The sequence below is a fragment of the Mustela erminea genome, chromosome 2, assembly GCF_009829155.1.
Source record: "Mustela erminea isolate mMusErm1 chromosome 2, mMusErm1.Pri, whole genome shotgun sequence".
NCBI lineage: Eukaryota > Metazoa > Chordata > Mammalia > Carnivora > Mustelidae > Mustela > Mustela erminea.
In genome coordinates this window covers 95,966,025-95,980,716 of record NC_045615.1, presented here as the reverse complement: position 1 = coordinate 95,980,716, position 14,692 = coordinate 95,966,025, and the positions used below count along the sequence as shown (strand labels likewise).

At 36.0% G+C, this 14,692-nt stretch overlaps 1 protein-coding gene across 8 annotated transcripts in view; it reads left to right on the top strand.

The window, feature by feature from the left end:
• The window catches only part of INPP4B (inositol polyphosphate-4-phosphatase type II B), an 805,823-nt gene that overhangs the window by 630,345 nt on the left and 160,786 nt on the right, over window positions 1-14,692 (top strand). For all 8 annotated transcript variants that reach the window (XM_032333489.1, XM_032333488.1, XM_032333487.1 and 5 more), the window contains 2 exons: window positions 9,625-9,755; window positions 10,133-10,237. In XM_032333489.1, the coding sequence (XP_032189380.1) occupies window positions 9,625-9,755; window positions 10,133-10,237 (236 nt within the window). The remainder of the gene's footprint in view (window positions 1-9,624; window positions 9,756-10,132; window positions 10,238-14,692) is intronic.

Here is a 14,692-nt window from a genome sequence, read left to right as displayed (position 1 = left end):
TCAGAGAAACAGAACTAATACTGTGTGTGTGTGTGTGTGTGTGTGTGTGTGTGTGTGTGTGTGTGTAGAGAGAGAGAGAGAGACAAAAACAGAGAGAGAGATTTATTATTAAATTATTATTATTTATTAAGGAACTGGCTTCCATAATTGCGGTGGCTGACAAGTCCTAACATCTTCATGATTAAGTCCATAAGCTGGAGACATAGGAGAATCTATAATATAGTACTAGTCCAAAGACCAGTGATTTTGAAGCCCAGGAAGAGTGTTTCAATTTGATTGTAAAGGCAATAAAAAGCTAGAGTCCCAGTTCAAAGTCAGTCTGTCAAGAGGACTTCTCTCTTACTCAGGGAGGGGACAGCATTTTGCTCTATTCACCTTCAACTGATCGGATGAGGCCCACCCAAATTAGTGAGGGCAAAGACTTTACTCAATATACCAATTCAAATGTTAATCTCACCCAGAAACACCTACCATAGCATTTAACTGAATATTTGGATACCTTGTGGTCCAGCCAAGTTGACACATAAATTAATCATCTCAGTAAGAAGTGCTATATGAAGATACACTTTCAAATCTTTCTCCATCCCTAAGGAAGACTTGACTAATCCAGATTTATGGACCTAGATCATACAAGGTTAGAGGACTCAACAGTGTCTCATTTATCTATTGCATTTATTCATTTTATCTGGGGCAGAGCTCAACATTCTACTTTAGGTTAGATTATATCCTGACTTTCTCTCAAACTTCAGGAAAATAAAAAAATAAAAATCTGCAAGCAAACCTTTCATTCAGTCAGTCCACAGGCCTATCTTGAAAAATTCCCCCAAACTAAGAACTGTGGTAGGACAAAAAGATGAATGAATGAGACAAGTCTGCTACACTCAGAGGCTCAGAGCAAATATTCCCGTTGGAATTCCTCCTTGAATACATCATCGGTAGGCTTTAAAACTGTTTTAAGTACAAGATCAACTTTCTCCTTTTTAAACTACATTGTTTTAGTGATCTTAAACCCAATTTTCTTTCTTTTTCTTTCTTTCTTCTTCTTTTTTTTTTTTTTTTAGCAGCAGAAACTTGTTTTCATACAGAACTGCACATGGAATTTCAGTATTAATTTAAAACACTTTAACTGGAATTGGTGTTTGACTGGAGTAAGAAAAAGGGCCTGATGCCTGTTCCTGTACTTGACTTCTCTTTTGTCAACACCCTCCCCTGTCCCTCTAGCCACAGCAGCCCTGGGGGTATAGGGAATAAAGTTGAAAAACTATTCATCTATTTAATGTTCTTGCAAATGCTTTATTAAGTATTATACGTAAAAATGTTAAAGCAGGTTTGGCTATGTCTTCCAGTTTCCCTAGGACTTATTTTGTGTTCAGTTATTTTTCTTCATTCTTCCTAGAGTTGTTTGTTTTTAATCTCATTTCTCTCTTTATGCTAGTCAAAAGTTTTGTGTTTCAAGCATGTTATTATGTACTTAGTAGTGTGCTCCTTTATGGAAGGAGGGTTCAAAGGATCATAGTGACCCCAGAAAGTGCAATTTTGCTAAAGAGGAAAAGCATTTCCTCTTCACTAAAGAGGAAAAAGCATTTTTAAACTATTTAAACAAAGGAAGACAAAACACTCCATGTAGACAAAAAGTGCATTATAAGGTTATTTCCAGAGATCAGCATGAATATATCATCAAGTATCAAGAATATCATTCATACTTTTACAATTGGTATACCAAAATCCAGAGTATAAAGATATTTCTAAAAAAAAAAAAAAAAAAAAAAAAGATATGTCTCAAGTAAGGCTTAGCAAACACCTGCCTCCTTTGAGATTTATTTTATCTGATTTACCTTTTATTTTTTTAGGTAGCAAAGCAAAAGGAATGGATGGCAGTAAGTGCCAAAGAATGTTTAATGTATAAGAGGCCTAGACTTATTAATATTTGAATATTCGATCTTTTCTTTCCAACATCTTTGTGTCTACCTCTTGGACTCTAAGAGAGTCCTAGCCTGTCTCCTAGAAGATTTGTTTTAAAGGTAGAGCTCTAGTGAGAGTAAAGTAATGAATTCAAAAAAGACCGTATGTGGTTAGGAGAGCAGTGGATTTTTCAGAAAGACATTTTTGCTCTTATTGTTGTAAAGTTCCAACTGAAGGAGACAGCTTTTGAGAGCAGAAGCTGTTGTTACTGTAAATAAATGAGAATTTTTATAGAGGGAAGGAGTATTTTTAAAAAATATTTTTCTGTAGATTAAAAATGCATTTACACAGCTCATCTCTTTCACCATTCACACCAAAGGCTTAGTGAAGATGTGTATTTAACTGTAACGTCAATGCCAAGATTGCTCCCTAGAGAAATGTGGTGGAGAAATGCAGAGACTGGGCTCTCTCTATGGGTCTTATAATACTGGACACCAGTATGTACTTGAACATATTTTAGAGAATATCAGTTTTCATGCAAGGCATACCTAGTAGCTGTGCCATTCTAACTAAAAGGCTCAGAAGTAGAAGTATTGAATTATGACTTATCTTTTGTTCAAAGTTAACTTTAAAAGTACATGAAAGCTTACAAATGTAGTCCTAGAAGTCAATAGCTCCACTAGCTCCAAACTCCACTCCGTCAGCTTATGTTCATTAAGTACCTTCAGAAACAAGGCACTACGTTTTTTGTGTGTTTTAGTTTAGTTTGTGTGTGTGTGTGCTTCTTTGTTTTTTTTTTTTTACCTGTAATTTTTTTTTTTATTTTTTATTTCCAGCATAACAGTATTCATTATTTTTGCACCACACCCCGTGCTCCATGCAATCCGTGCCCTCTATAATACCCACCACCTGGTACCCCAACCTCCCACCCCCCGTCCCTTCAAAACCCTCAGATTGTTTTTCAGAGTCCATAGTCTCTCATGGTTCACCTTTGTTTTTACACTGGGGAATTACATGGGGTGAGGAAAGAGTGCTCATGGGGATTATAGTCTAAAAGACTTGGTATTCTAGTGACTCCAAGACTAAAAAGCTATTTAATTTAAATGCTTCCATCTGTGAAACAAGAGGTTTCAAATTATTCTCTGAACTTCCTTCCAACTGCAACATTCTGTGAGTTTGTAGTAGTTTTTTTTTTAACTATATCAAAAAAGTTCTATTAATTCTTGTGTCCTATAACTTGGCTAGTTTAACAGGATATTTTGGAATAATCACGGTGCAAGAACAGGTATAAAGTGACACATATGGTCACTCCACCTCTAACATCTGTTGGCACAACGGCAAATAATAGGGGGAATCGGTAACATAAAACATATAGACATGTACACAAAAAGACCTTTATCATAGAGGCACAAAAATACTTGTGCTTTTTTTGAACTCTGTTTATGATACATATTATCATTAAGACTTTTTGTCTGGTGCTTAACCAGCCACTAATCTATAACTGACAGTGGATGCTTAGAGGATTCCATGCCTGGGGGAAACCCATCAACTATTTGGTGGTAGGCCAATTAAGTTGGATCCCCTTGAACTTGGAGAGGACAGCAATTTGTCCTAAGAAGGTGAAACAAAGTCTGAATATGTGCTTGTCTTTCCTGCTCACAGTGCCACTGCCATCAGCCACATCTGACAATGCCTTGGTCTGATGGTTCGCCTTGGTCTGCTTGTACAATGCCTGGTCTGATGATACAGTGTCCCACATAACATTGTTCCTACCAAACGACACTTGCTATAAAAGGAGGTGTGACAGTGAGCTTGTCCCACCATCCAAAAGCCACAAACCTGATACAATAGTGGAATAATATTAATCATGAAAATTTCAGCTATGGCACCACTGTAGGGGGACAAAACCTCAGGATTGGAGTACTGACCTCCAGGATGAAGTTTGTATGCTAAACCAACAGCCAATAGAAGATGTTATGCCCACTATAGGTAGAACACACAGCTCTGGGAAACGGGGTGAGCCCTTTTTTCAATCAATCACAATGTCCCATTAGTGGATTTGTGTTTCCTTTCCCTACGACCTTAGACTTTGACAGTTAGAATCCTGATTCTTGAGGCATGGGATGGGGTAATTCTGTCCATTACCCATAAAGAGTCCTACTCATCTGGAAGCTATGTTTGGTTCACATGTGATCTGGTTATCATGCATTTTTCACTACGGTGGACTAGCAAAGATAGCAAGGGTTACTGTACCTACCACCACAATAGGTACAGTATCTTCATAATCTGAGCAAAGAGAAATATGTCTAGTACTTTGGTGTGCTCCATGCCCAGAGGTGACTGAGAAATTATAGCAACTAAGATTCCATAAGAGCAGGAAAACCAAGGACCTAATCAACTGGGGTTAATGTCTGGGTCACTTCATAAGGCAGCAACCTAGACCAGCTGAAGTACTAGAGGAATCTGAGGAAAATCGAGAATGAGTGATAGAGGAGAGTGAGGAACATCAACTAAGGCCCCCTAAGATCATTGAAATATCAGATATTGTAGCATGGTTCATGACCTCATTTGGGAGAATTGCATCTGGCCATCACTTTGAAGGATTATACTTGAACTCCCTTTTAGGGAAGATATGAGGATGCTGTTTTATATGCTACATGGATATCAAGAAATGATGGAAGTCTAAGTTCTCCAGGGGGTGGTCTGCCATGGGCACCGGTGGTGTACTTTTTTATACTGGCTCAACCTTAAACTCTGCTCAGGTTTTGCCTACTTGCTCAATGGAGGGCTTCAGATACTGCCACCATTATCACCTATGTCTCAACACCACCAGCTGTCTCGGCCTCCGCCCAGGGTGAAGACCAGATATTAACATGCCCCCAGTGACATCTACCCTGGAAAGACCCAGAGTGGTTCTGGTACCTATGACCAGATGTAGGACACTTCTCTCTCTACTGGGACATTTCTTCTTCAGTAGCCACTCAGAAGAGACAACTAGAAGTGCCAAGGGGTTAATGTCCCATACAATGAATCTTTACGAATGAAATACTATAGAAGGAATTGGTATATAAATGTTTCTCCTTCCATCTAATAAACTTTTCTAAGGTGCTTTAGTTCCATATAAGTTATCCGGAGCTGTTAACATGACCAAGGAGCCAATCATGTTTTCTTGTGAAGTTCTGCCTGACTCGGTAACCTCCCACTTGATGTCTACTTTCTCTTTGTCCTACAACATCCCCTCTTACCTCCCCCTTGCTGACCTCGGACTGCTTGATCCCAGTCTACATTCTAGAGAATCTGACTTGAGATACAAAGCAAGGTCCTTCAATGTCAAAGCTTTATTCGCTGAGTAACAAATTAAAATATAGTATAAACAACTCTTGTTTTCCCAACTGAAAAGTTTCCCAATTTGGGGACACCAATGTACCCACTCAGTCTCTTTCTTTTTTAAGATTTTATTTATTTATTTGTCAGAGAGAGATGAACACAAGCAGGGACAGAGGGAGAGAGAAAAGCAGGCTTCCCGCCAAGCGGGGAGCTCAATGCAGGGCTTGGTCCCAGGACCCTGGGATCATAACCTGAGCCAAAGGCAGATGCTCAACCAACTGGAGCCACTCAGACGCCCCCCTACTCAATCTATTTTAATGCATTGATGTAATTAATGTCTTTCATTTTTCTTAAACTTACAACTACTCTCTTACTATGTCCCATTTTGTTTTCTAACTTTTTCATTACTCTGCTCTGGTCTATTATACCTTTATTCTATAGTCCCCTGTATTTGAGTTTTCTTCAATGCAAAGAAACCTTATGTTGGTTGTTTTTCCCTTTTGGAATGTGTAGCTGTTCAGTGCCATCATTTAGAACAAATGAGCGGTGAATACCAGGTTTCATCTGCATATTTCAGTATATAATCTTTGACATATTGAAGGAGTATAATAAATTTTAAACAGCAGATTATGGACTCCTTTCAGCTTATCTCAAGTCACTCCCCCAAAACACTAAACTTCTCTCACCTCCTTTTGCTGAGCTTCTGTTAGGGAAGGAGATGTACCCCATCCCAGTTTCCTACAATGTGTTCAGTGGCTTCACTATCACCCTTCCTTCTCTCCCTTGCCACCTCTCTTTTCATTATTCTTTCTGATAAGGATTCAGAGACAACATAAACTGTAGACCCACGGTACATCTATTAGTATTAAATAGGAATACTTAACTAATATTTTCATTGTAATAGTATATTGGAAGTAAAGCCTGAAACCTTATGTATTAAGTTGACATATCACACATGGCTATCTTGCTCACATCTGACCTAATTGCCCAGATTCTTCTAGACTTAGATATCTCAGGCTTTTGGAATAATTTGTTTTTGTTGGTTAGTGTTGTTTTGTCCTGAATTTGAATACTCTGCTATCTGAGTGCACACAGAGAACTGGATTCCCCAGTTCTCCAGGCTCCCCCACCTGTCTCAACTTGGGTCATGAACTTTCTTTACCCTCAACAGCTATTAATTAATCTTTTCCCATGAATATTGTGCAATGGAACCTAATCCGTCGAAAAGTTAAGAATGAGATTAATGTTCACAAATTTGTAAAGACCTCAGATAAAAGATGCAACAGTACCATACTGCATCCCCTTTGAAACAAAACAAAGGCAGCTACAAACATTTGAAGGCAAGTCACATTTTTGCACACCATCCATTATTCTTGCATTTAACAGGATGTTAAAGATTCTACATCTTCTGAATTTATTAGCTTGGTATTTAGCATGTTTCACAGCCAAAATAGCAAAAAAGGTTCATTATTGCTAGTTAAATTAGCCTCATGAAAATGTTGTTGGTAAAAGGTTACAGAAATGAATAAGAGATCTAACCAGGCAGCATATTAGACCATTTATCATTATAATTTAAAAAAGCATTCTGATTATTTGAATTAACTTGGCTAAAGGGTAGAGAATTAGATAAAAGGTAATAATTAAAACTTAAATGGCATGATTAGCTCTTCCTTTTGATAAAGAAAAAACAAACCATATGCATACTGCATTTACTTAAATTGTCTTCTTGAGAGAAACTGAGGCCAATAAATCATACCTGATTATACCATTTATGGGCCTTTAAAAAATTTTACAGCAAGATGCCTGGGTGGCTCAGTTGGTTGAGCATCTGCTTTCAGTTCAGGCCATGATCTCTGTGATCCAGGCCTGCATCGGACTTCCCGCACTATGGGCAGCCTGTTTCTTCCTCTCTTTCTGCCCTCCACCCACCCTGTTTGTTCTCTCTCTCTCTCTCTCTCTCTCTCTCTCTCTGTTAAATAAATAAATAAATAAATAAAATCTTAAAAAAAAAATTTTACAGCTGTATTATGTATAAACTGGGTTACTTGAATATCTTGTTATTCTTTCAGACATAATCAGAGAGCCCGTCCCACATTATTTTTTCCACGTAATTTTATTTTCGATGACTGAAGCCTAGCATTTAGCTGCTTTTCTATTGAAGTTTTAATGTTTCTTTTTTAACTGACTGTCCCGTGTGTGTGTGTGTGTGTGTGTGTGTGTGTGTGTGTGTTTGGCAAGTTTTTGTCATCTTTGTGAATTTTTTATCAGTGAGAATATTCATTAATTTGTATTTTTTTCACCTCTTCAACATACAGAACTTTAATGTTTTTTTTTAAAATTAATTTTTTATTTTTTATAAACATATATTTTTATCCCCAGGAGTACAGGTCTGTGAATCACCAGGTTTACACACTTCACAGCACTCACCAAAGCACATACCCTCCCCAATGTCCATAATCCCACCCCCTTCTCCCAAACCCCCTCCCCCCAGCAACCCTCAGTTTGTTTTGTGAGATTAAGAGTCACTTATGGTTTGTCTCCCTCCCAATCCCATCTTATTTCATTTATTCTTCTCCTACCCACTTAAGCCCCCATGTTGCAAACGTAGTGATCCAAAGGGGCACATGCACCCGAATGTTTATAGCAGCAATGTCCAGAACTTTAATGTTTGTGTGACCTAAGCTATTCATATTTTCCCTTGTGTTAAAATTACTTTTTAAATTTTATTTTAATTCTAGTGTAGTTGACATAGAGTGCTATATTAATTTTAGGTGTACAATATAATAATTCAGCAATTCCATATGTTACTCAGTGCTCATCAGGATAACTGTACTCTTAATCCCCTTCACCTATTTCACCCATTCCCCCTCCACATACCTCCCCTTTGGTAACCATCTGTTTGTTCTCCTAAGTTAAGAGTATGTCTATTGGTTTGTCTCTCTCTTTTTTTTTTTTCTTAAATTTATATGGTATTTATCTTTCTCTGACTGGTTTATTTCACTTATCATCATACTCTGTAGATCCATTCATGTTGTTGGAAATGGCAAGATTTCATTATTTTTATGATTGAATAATATGCCATTTCTATATATATGTATATATTTGCATATGTACCACTTCTTTAGCCATTCATCTATTGATGGACACTTGGGCTGCTTCTATAATTTGGCTATTGTAAATAACCCTGCAATAAACATAGGGATGCAAATATCCTTCTGTATTAGTATTTCTGTATTTTTTGTATAAATACCCAGTAGTGCAATTATTAGATCATAGGGTAGTTCTATTTTACTTTTTTTTTTTTAAGATTTTATTTACTTGGGGCACCTGGGTGGCTCAGTGGGTTGAGCCTCTGCCTTCTGCTCAGGTCATGATCTCAGGGTCCTGGGATCGAGCCCCGCGTCGGGCTCTCTGCTTAGCAGGGAGCCTGCTTCCTCCTCTCTCTCTTCCTGCTTCTCTGCCTACCTGTGATCTCTCTGTCAAATAAATAAATAAAATCTTTAAAAAAAAAAAAAGATTTTATTTACTTTATTTGACAGAGAGAGAGATCACAAGTAGGCAGAGAGGCAGGCAGAGAGAGAGAGAGAGAAGCAGGCAGAGAGAGAGAGAGAGAGAGAAGCGAGCTCCATGCGGGGCTCGATCCCAGGACACTGAGATCATGACCTAAGCCGAAGGCAGTGGCTTAATCCACTGAGCCACCCAGGCATCCCTATTTTTAACATTTTGAGGAGACTCTGCTGTTTTCCACAGTAGCTATACCATTTTGCATCTCCACCAACAGTGCAGGAGGGCTCCTTTTTCTCTGCAGGCTCACCAACACTTGTTTTTTGTCTTTTTAAGTCATTCTGACAGGTGTGAGGTGATTCTCATGTGGTTTGATTTACATTTCCCTGATGATGATTGATGTCGAGCATCTTTTCACGTGTCTGTTAGCCATTTGTATGTCATCTTTGGAGAAATGTCTATACACCTCTTCTGCCCATTTTTTAGTTAGATTATTTGGTTTTTTGATATTGAGCTGTATAAATTCTTTATACATTTAAGATACCAGACCTTCACTGGATACATCATTTGCAAATGCCTTCTCCCATTCTGTAGGTTGCCTTTCAGGATTTTTGGTGGTTTCCTTTGCTGGGCAGAAGTTTTTTATTTTGATGTAGTCCCAGTGGTTTATTTTTGCTTTTGTTTCTCTTGCCTCAGGAGACATACCCTGAAAGATATTATTATGGCTGATGTGGGGGAATTTTTTTTTTTTTTCCCTAATGAGTGCATAGAACTTTCTGGAAATGGATGGTGAATCAATTTCTAATTAGTTTGGCAATGTTTATTAGGTGTTCCTTGTCTGTGGACTTAAGATCAAAATAAATATTTTCTCCTCATTTATATTTTTAACAGAAACCAGGAGTTAAAAGAACTTGGCGAGCTTTCTCCACACTGGGACAATCTACGGAAAAATGTCCTTACTCACTGTGATCAAATGGTGAATATGTACCAAGATATTCTGACAGAACTTAGCAAGGAAACAGGTATGAAAGCAATAACATTTTTATATATTCAAACTGAATTGCATTTCATGTATGTTAGGTGAAAACAATAATATACACTGTTGTTATGGATATAGAAGAGCCAAAAAATTTTAAAAATCTTTTTATCTCTCATTCTAACATCTCAGCATGATAGACCAGGAAGAAATAGATTTCCCTATTTTACCTCATGGGATTATTATAAGAATAACAGAATTTTTTAAATTGAATTTCTATAAAGAAAAGCAGCTTATACAAGATATATTTTTCTTTCTGAAATCCTTATAATATTTTTCCATGTCAAACATTCTCTTCAATGTACCTGCCACACACATTTATTATTCATTTACTATTAACATTCAATTTTTTTTTCTGCCTAGGGTCCTCTTTCAAATCAAGCAGCAGCAAAGGAGAGAAAACATTAGAATTTGTTCCAATAAATCTACATCTACAAAGAATGCATGTACACAGCCCTCACTTGAAAGGTAGTGTATATAATATTCTTTTTTAAGTGGGCAAATTATTTGAGTATGTACTTTTTAAAAAAACTTGACTACAGGCAGAATTAAAAATTTTAGAATTATGTAAAGATGAAGATGAAACAATTGAAGTTGATAATGACCCTGAATACTACAAAGGTACTATAGTATTTTTGTTGCTGTGTTTCTGAACATTACTTTAAAAATGTGGCACTTGGATTGAGTTACAGGTGAATATGCAAAACAAATGAAAACATCCTTAAGTAGTCTCAGTGATGGCTGAAACCATGCATGCCAGTGTTTGAATTAAAAAAAAAAGGGAAAAGGAGAAATAATACTTGTTCATTTTATGCTTAACTTGAAAAATCAAAGTCCAGAGATGGACTCATAGGCCATTTTTCTGACTTAGTGGTGATTGTCAACAGTCACCCCCTTCTCTGTGAGAAGGATATTTATCAGAAAAAAAAAAAAGTGGTGGAGTATTTTACTGTACTTAGACATGAGAAACATTTTGCAAAGAAAAGTGTATAGATTTTTTATAAACATACCTCAGTAAGGTTTTTTTTTAAAAAGATTTTATTTATTTATTTGAGAGAGATAGAGAGAGAGATCACAAGTAAGCAGAGCAGTAGGCAGAGAGAGAGGGGGAAGCAGGCCCTCTCCTGAGCAGAGAGCCCGATGCAGGGCTCAATTCCAGGACCTTGAGATCAGGACCCGAGCTGAAGGCAGAGGCCCAACCCACTGATCCACCCAGGCACCCCACTTCAGTAAGTGATTATTGAATATTGAGTATTGAATAAGGTGAATATCATATTGTATCCCTTGCTACTCTACATAATTCCTTGCTATTTCTTTGAAAAAAAGATTTTAAAATATTCTTTCCCCTCCCTTTTCCTTTAACTTACTGCTACACCAATTTCTGTGCATAAACAGAGTGATTATCTGCCTCTATTCACACACAGCAAAAGTCCCATATTATGACTATTGTCCTACATCCTTATTAAAAAATTCTTCTCCTCTCTTCCCTCTCAAAAGTCTCTCTATTTAATGATAAATGCTAAGGTCATCCTACTAGTACCCATCTTCCAAGGGATCCAAAATTTACTTTAGGTCATCCAGTCCTTCGTGGTAAGTGTATGGATATGCAAACATACAAAGATACATCTAGAGACTCATGCTAACACCCTATTTTGTAGCTATTGTCACAAATATAGAGGTTCCATATTGTAAAACAATATAGAGGTTTTACAAAGTTAAAATCTGTGTCCTGCTTCAGAATCATCTGAAATTTCACAACCAGAAAAGTTAACCATTTTTCTGAGTTTGTGCATACATTTGTGTTTATACAACCAGCTAATATGCAGGTGTAAGTGTAGTTATGGAAATGTAAAATTTTAGTAGCTTCAGTAACCTTTAACAACTATCTGAAATTTTAACTTGGATCCTTTTCACCAAAAATTATGTCAATGAAAGAACTAAAATAAAAATGAGATAGACTGGTCCAAAGCATTTAGGAAATCTTAATTGATTACTGAGTATCTGTCAGTAGTTTGAACATAACATCTAATGCTGGGGGGACGGGGTTTGGGAGAAGGGGGTGGGATTATGGACATTGGGGAGGGTATGTGCTTTGGTGAGTGCTGTGAAGTGTGTAAACCTGGTGATTCACAGACCTGTACCCCTGGGGATAAAAATATATGTTTATAAAAAATAAAAAATTAAAAAAAAATCATCAAAACCAAAGTATCAGCTAATAATAAGCTACGAGAGTTAAAGGCTATCTGACAGGGGTCCCTGGGTAGCTCAGTTGGTTAAGCTTCTGCCTTCAGCTCAGGTCATAATCTGAGGGTTCTGGGACCAAGTCCCATGTTGCGCTCCCTGCTCAGTGTGGAACCTGCTTCTCCCTCTCCCTCTGCTGCTTCCCCTGCTTACGCATACACTCTGTGCCAGATAAATGAATAAAATCTTAAAAAAAAAGAATTCTTCACTTCTGGTTTCAAATTTCCCCCGTAAAGGCACCACCATTTTGAATTAGGGTCTGTCCTAAAGCCTTGATTTGAACTTGATTCCATCTGTAAAGACCATATTTCCAAATAAGGTCATATTCAAGGTATTTTTCGGGGAAGCATAAATCAACCCATAATAACAAGATATATAAAGGAATTTCTTCTTTGTGATGACAAATATCAAGTAGTATAGAGAAAAGCAAAATTTTCATGTTACAGAACTAGGGTACAACTCTTAAACTAGAGGGTTTTTGAGACTGTAGTTTTCAGAAAGACTTCTTTTTGAAGACCTAAAGGAGAAAATGTGGGAAAAGATTAAAAATCTTAATGACCAAGAATTAATGCAAAGGTCCTGAATTCTACTGCATACTGGTTTTTTCCCCCAAGGTTACTCATTTAAGTTTTATATATATATATAAATATATAAATATGTGTGTATGTGTGTGTGTACATATATATATATGTATATTGTATGTATTTAATTTTATATACATCATATATATGTGGTATACATATCATATATGTAATATTGAATATTAAGCTTACATGTTTTAAAATATTTATGATTTTATAATAAGTTCAAAATTTATTATTTGAGATTGGAATTCAGATAAAGTAAGTGCTTATAGACTGCATCACCAGCTATATGTTTTAATATAAATTGAAAACTTGACTGAATTTTGGAGTTCTGCCACTTACTTCTTAGACATTGACCAAGTTAATAACTTTTCTGAGCATTGGTTTTCTTATTTACAAAATAAAATGGTTTAAACTGTAGATGGCAGTCAATCAAATTTCTACTTACTTATATAACATGTATTCAGCACATTAAATGAATTGCGGTTAAATTTATTTAAGATCCATGTTTACTGATTTGAATGTTTAGCTGAAATTACAGACAACATTTTGCAAGGTAATGATGCAAGTAAGATTGGCCAAGCCTTGGTATTTCACTGGTGAGTTATTTGGATGTAGTCTAGATTTATTTTCATTCTTACCATTAGTAAATTACATCAATCCGCATTTGATTAATATGCCTGCTATATTTGGAGAGGCGGCTTTGCAAACAATATGAGGCAGATTCACCAAAGACAAGGCTAATGTCTAGCTCTAGAAACAAGTAACTGAGCAGAACTAATGTTGTCATGTCTCATACTGACAAATGAAATAACCTCCATTCAATGTCAGATGCCCCCAGACCCAATAATTTTTCACTCTTGTTCATTACTTAAATTAAATGGAACAAATACAATCCCAATAGAGATCTTAGACAGCAGTCACAATAGCAAAGAAAAAACCCTGAATTTAAGAACAAAATTTTCCACCTCAAATTTTATTTTCATAGAGGGTCAGTGATAAATATTATAAAATATGGATTCTTATAATACTATTCTCTAAGTTATTTTATTTTATGTTATAGATATATAATAGCATATTGTAATATATAACAAGAGAGACAGAGAAAGAAAGAGGAAAGAAAAGAAAGAAAAAAAATGTATCATAAAACTATAATTGGAAACAGGTAGGACATAAGCCAGAATTTATTGTGTAAGTATGGATGAGTCAGCTAACCTCTCTGCCCCTTAGTTTTCTAATCTCCGTATTGAGGGAAGGAACAAATGAGGAGCTGTTTAGAACTCCCTGATTTCTGTATCTTTAGTTTGGGTATACCAACTCATCAATGAAGTATAATTACTTTTAGATGTTTCATGATGTTGGTAAATTGTTTGGACTATTTTGAAATAGATTTCCCTTAAAATTCCTTATTGTTTTGTGATTCATGACAAAGTCATTTTGTGGATCATTTTGAAGTCCGGGATTATGGTTAAATTGTTCCCTGAAATGAGATCAGCATGTCTACATTTTTTCTTTCATTACCACTATTTTTATAGTTGCAGGAATTTTAAAAAGATCTTCTGGGGAAAAAAAATAGACTTATTATCTCATATCTATTATTAAGTGGCTTTTTAAAGGCTATGAGGCAGCCCTATTATTAAATTTCAAACCAAACTAGTATCTGTAGCTTGATGAGATTCAACAACTTGAATTCCACTTCCACATTGTGCTATGTATGATGCCATTTTCACAAAGCCTAGGACAATTTTTGAGATATAAACTATCAAAAGAAGAAGACTTAAACTATCAAATATGTATATTTGATATATAAACTGTAAAAAAACTGTCAAAAACAAATTATGTTATTTTAAGAAAGAAAAAAGAACCACTGATTTTTTTTTTTTGCTCAAATTTTCTGTAAAATATATGTCCATCTAGATTTTTGTAGTTGTTTCTTAGTACCAAAAATCTGAAAGCTTTTATTCTATAGAGTTAAGGGCTGAATATCATAAAGATACATAATTTAAACAGCAGGATAAAGTAAGGAAAATTTTTAAATGAGACAAATATTACTGATCAGATTGTTCCCTTAGAGTTTTATTTTTTATTGATTATTAGT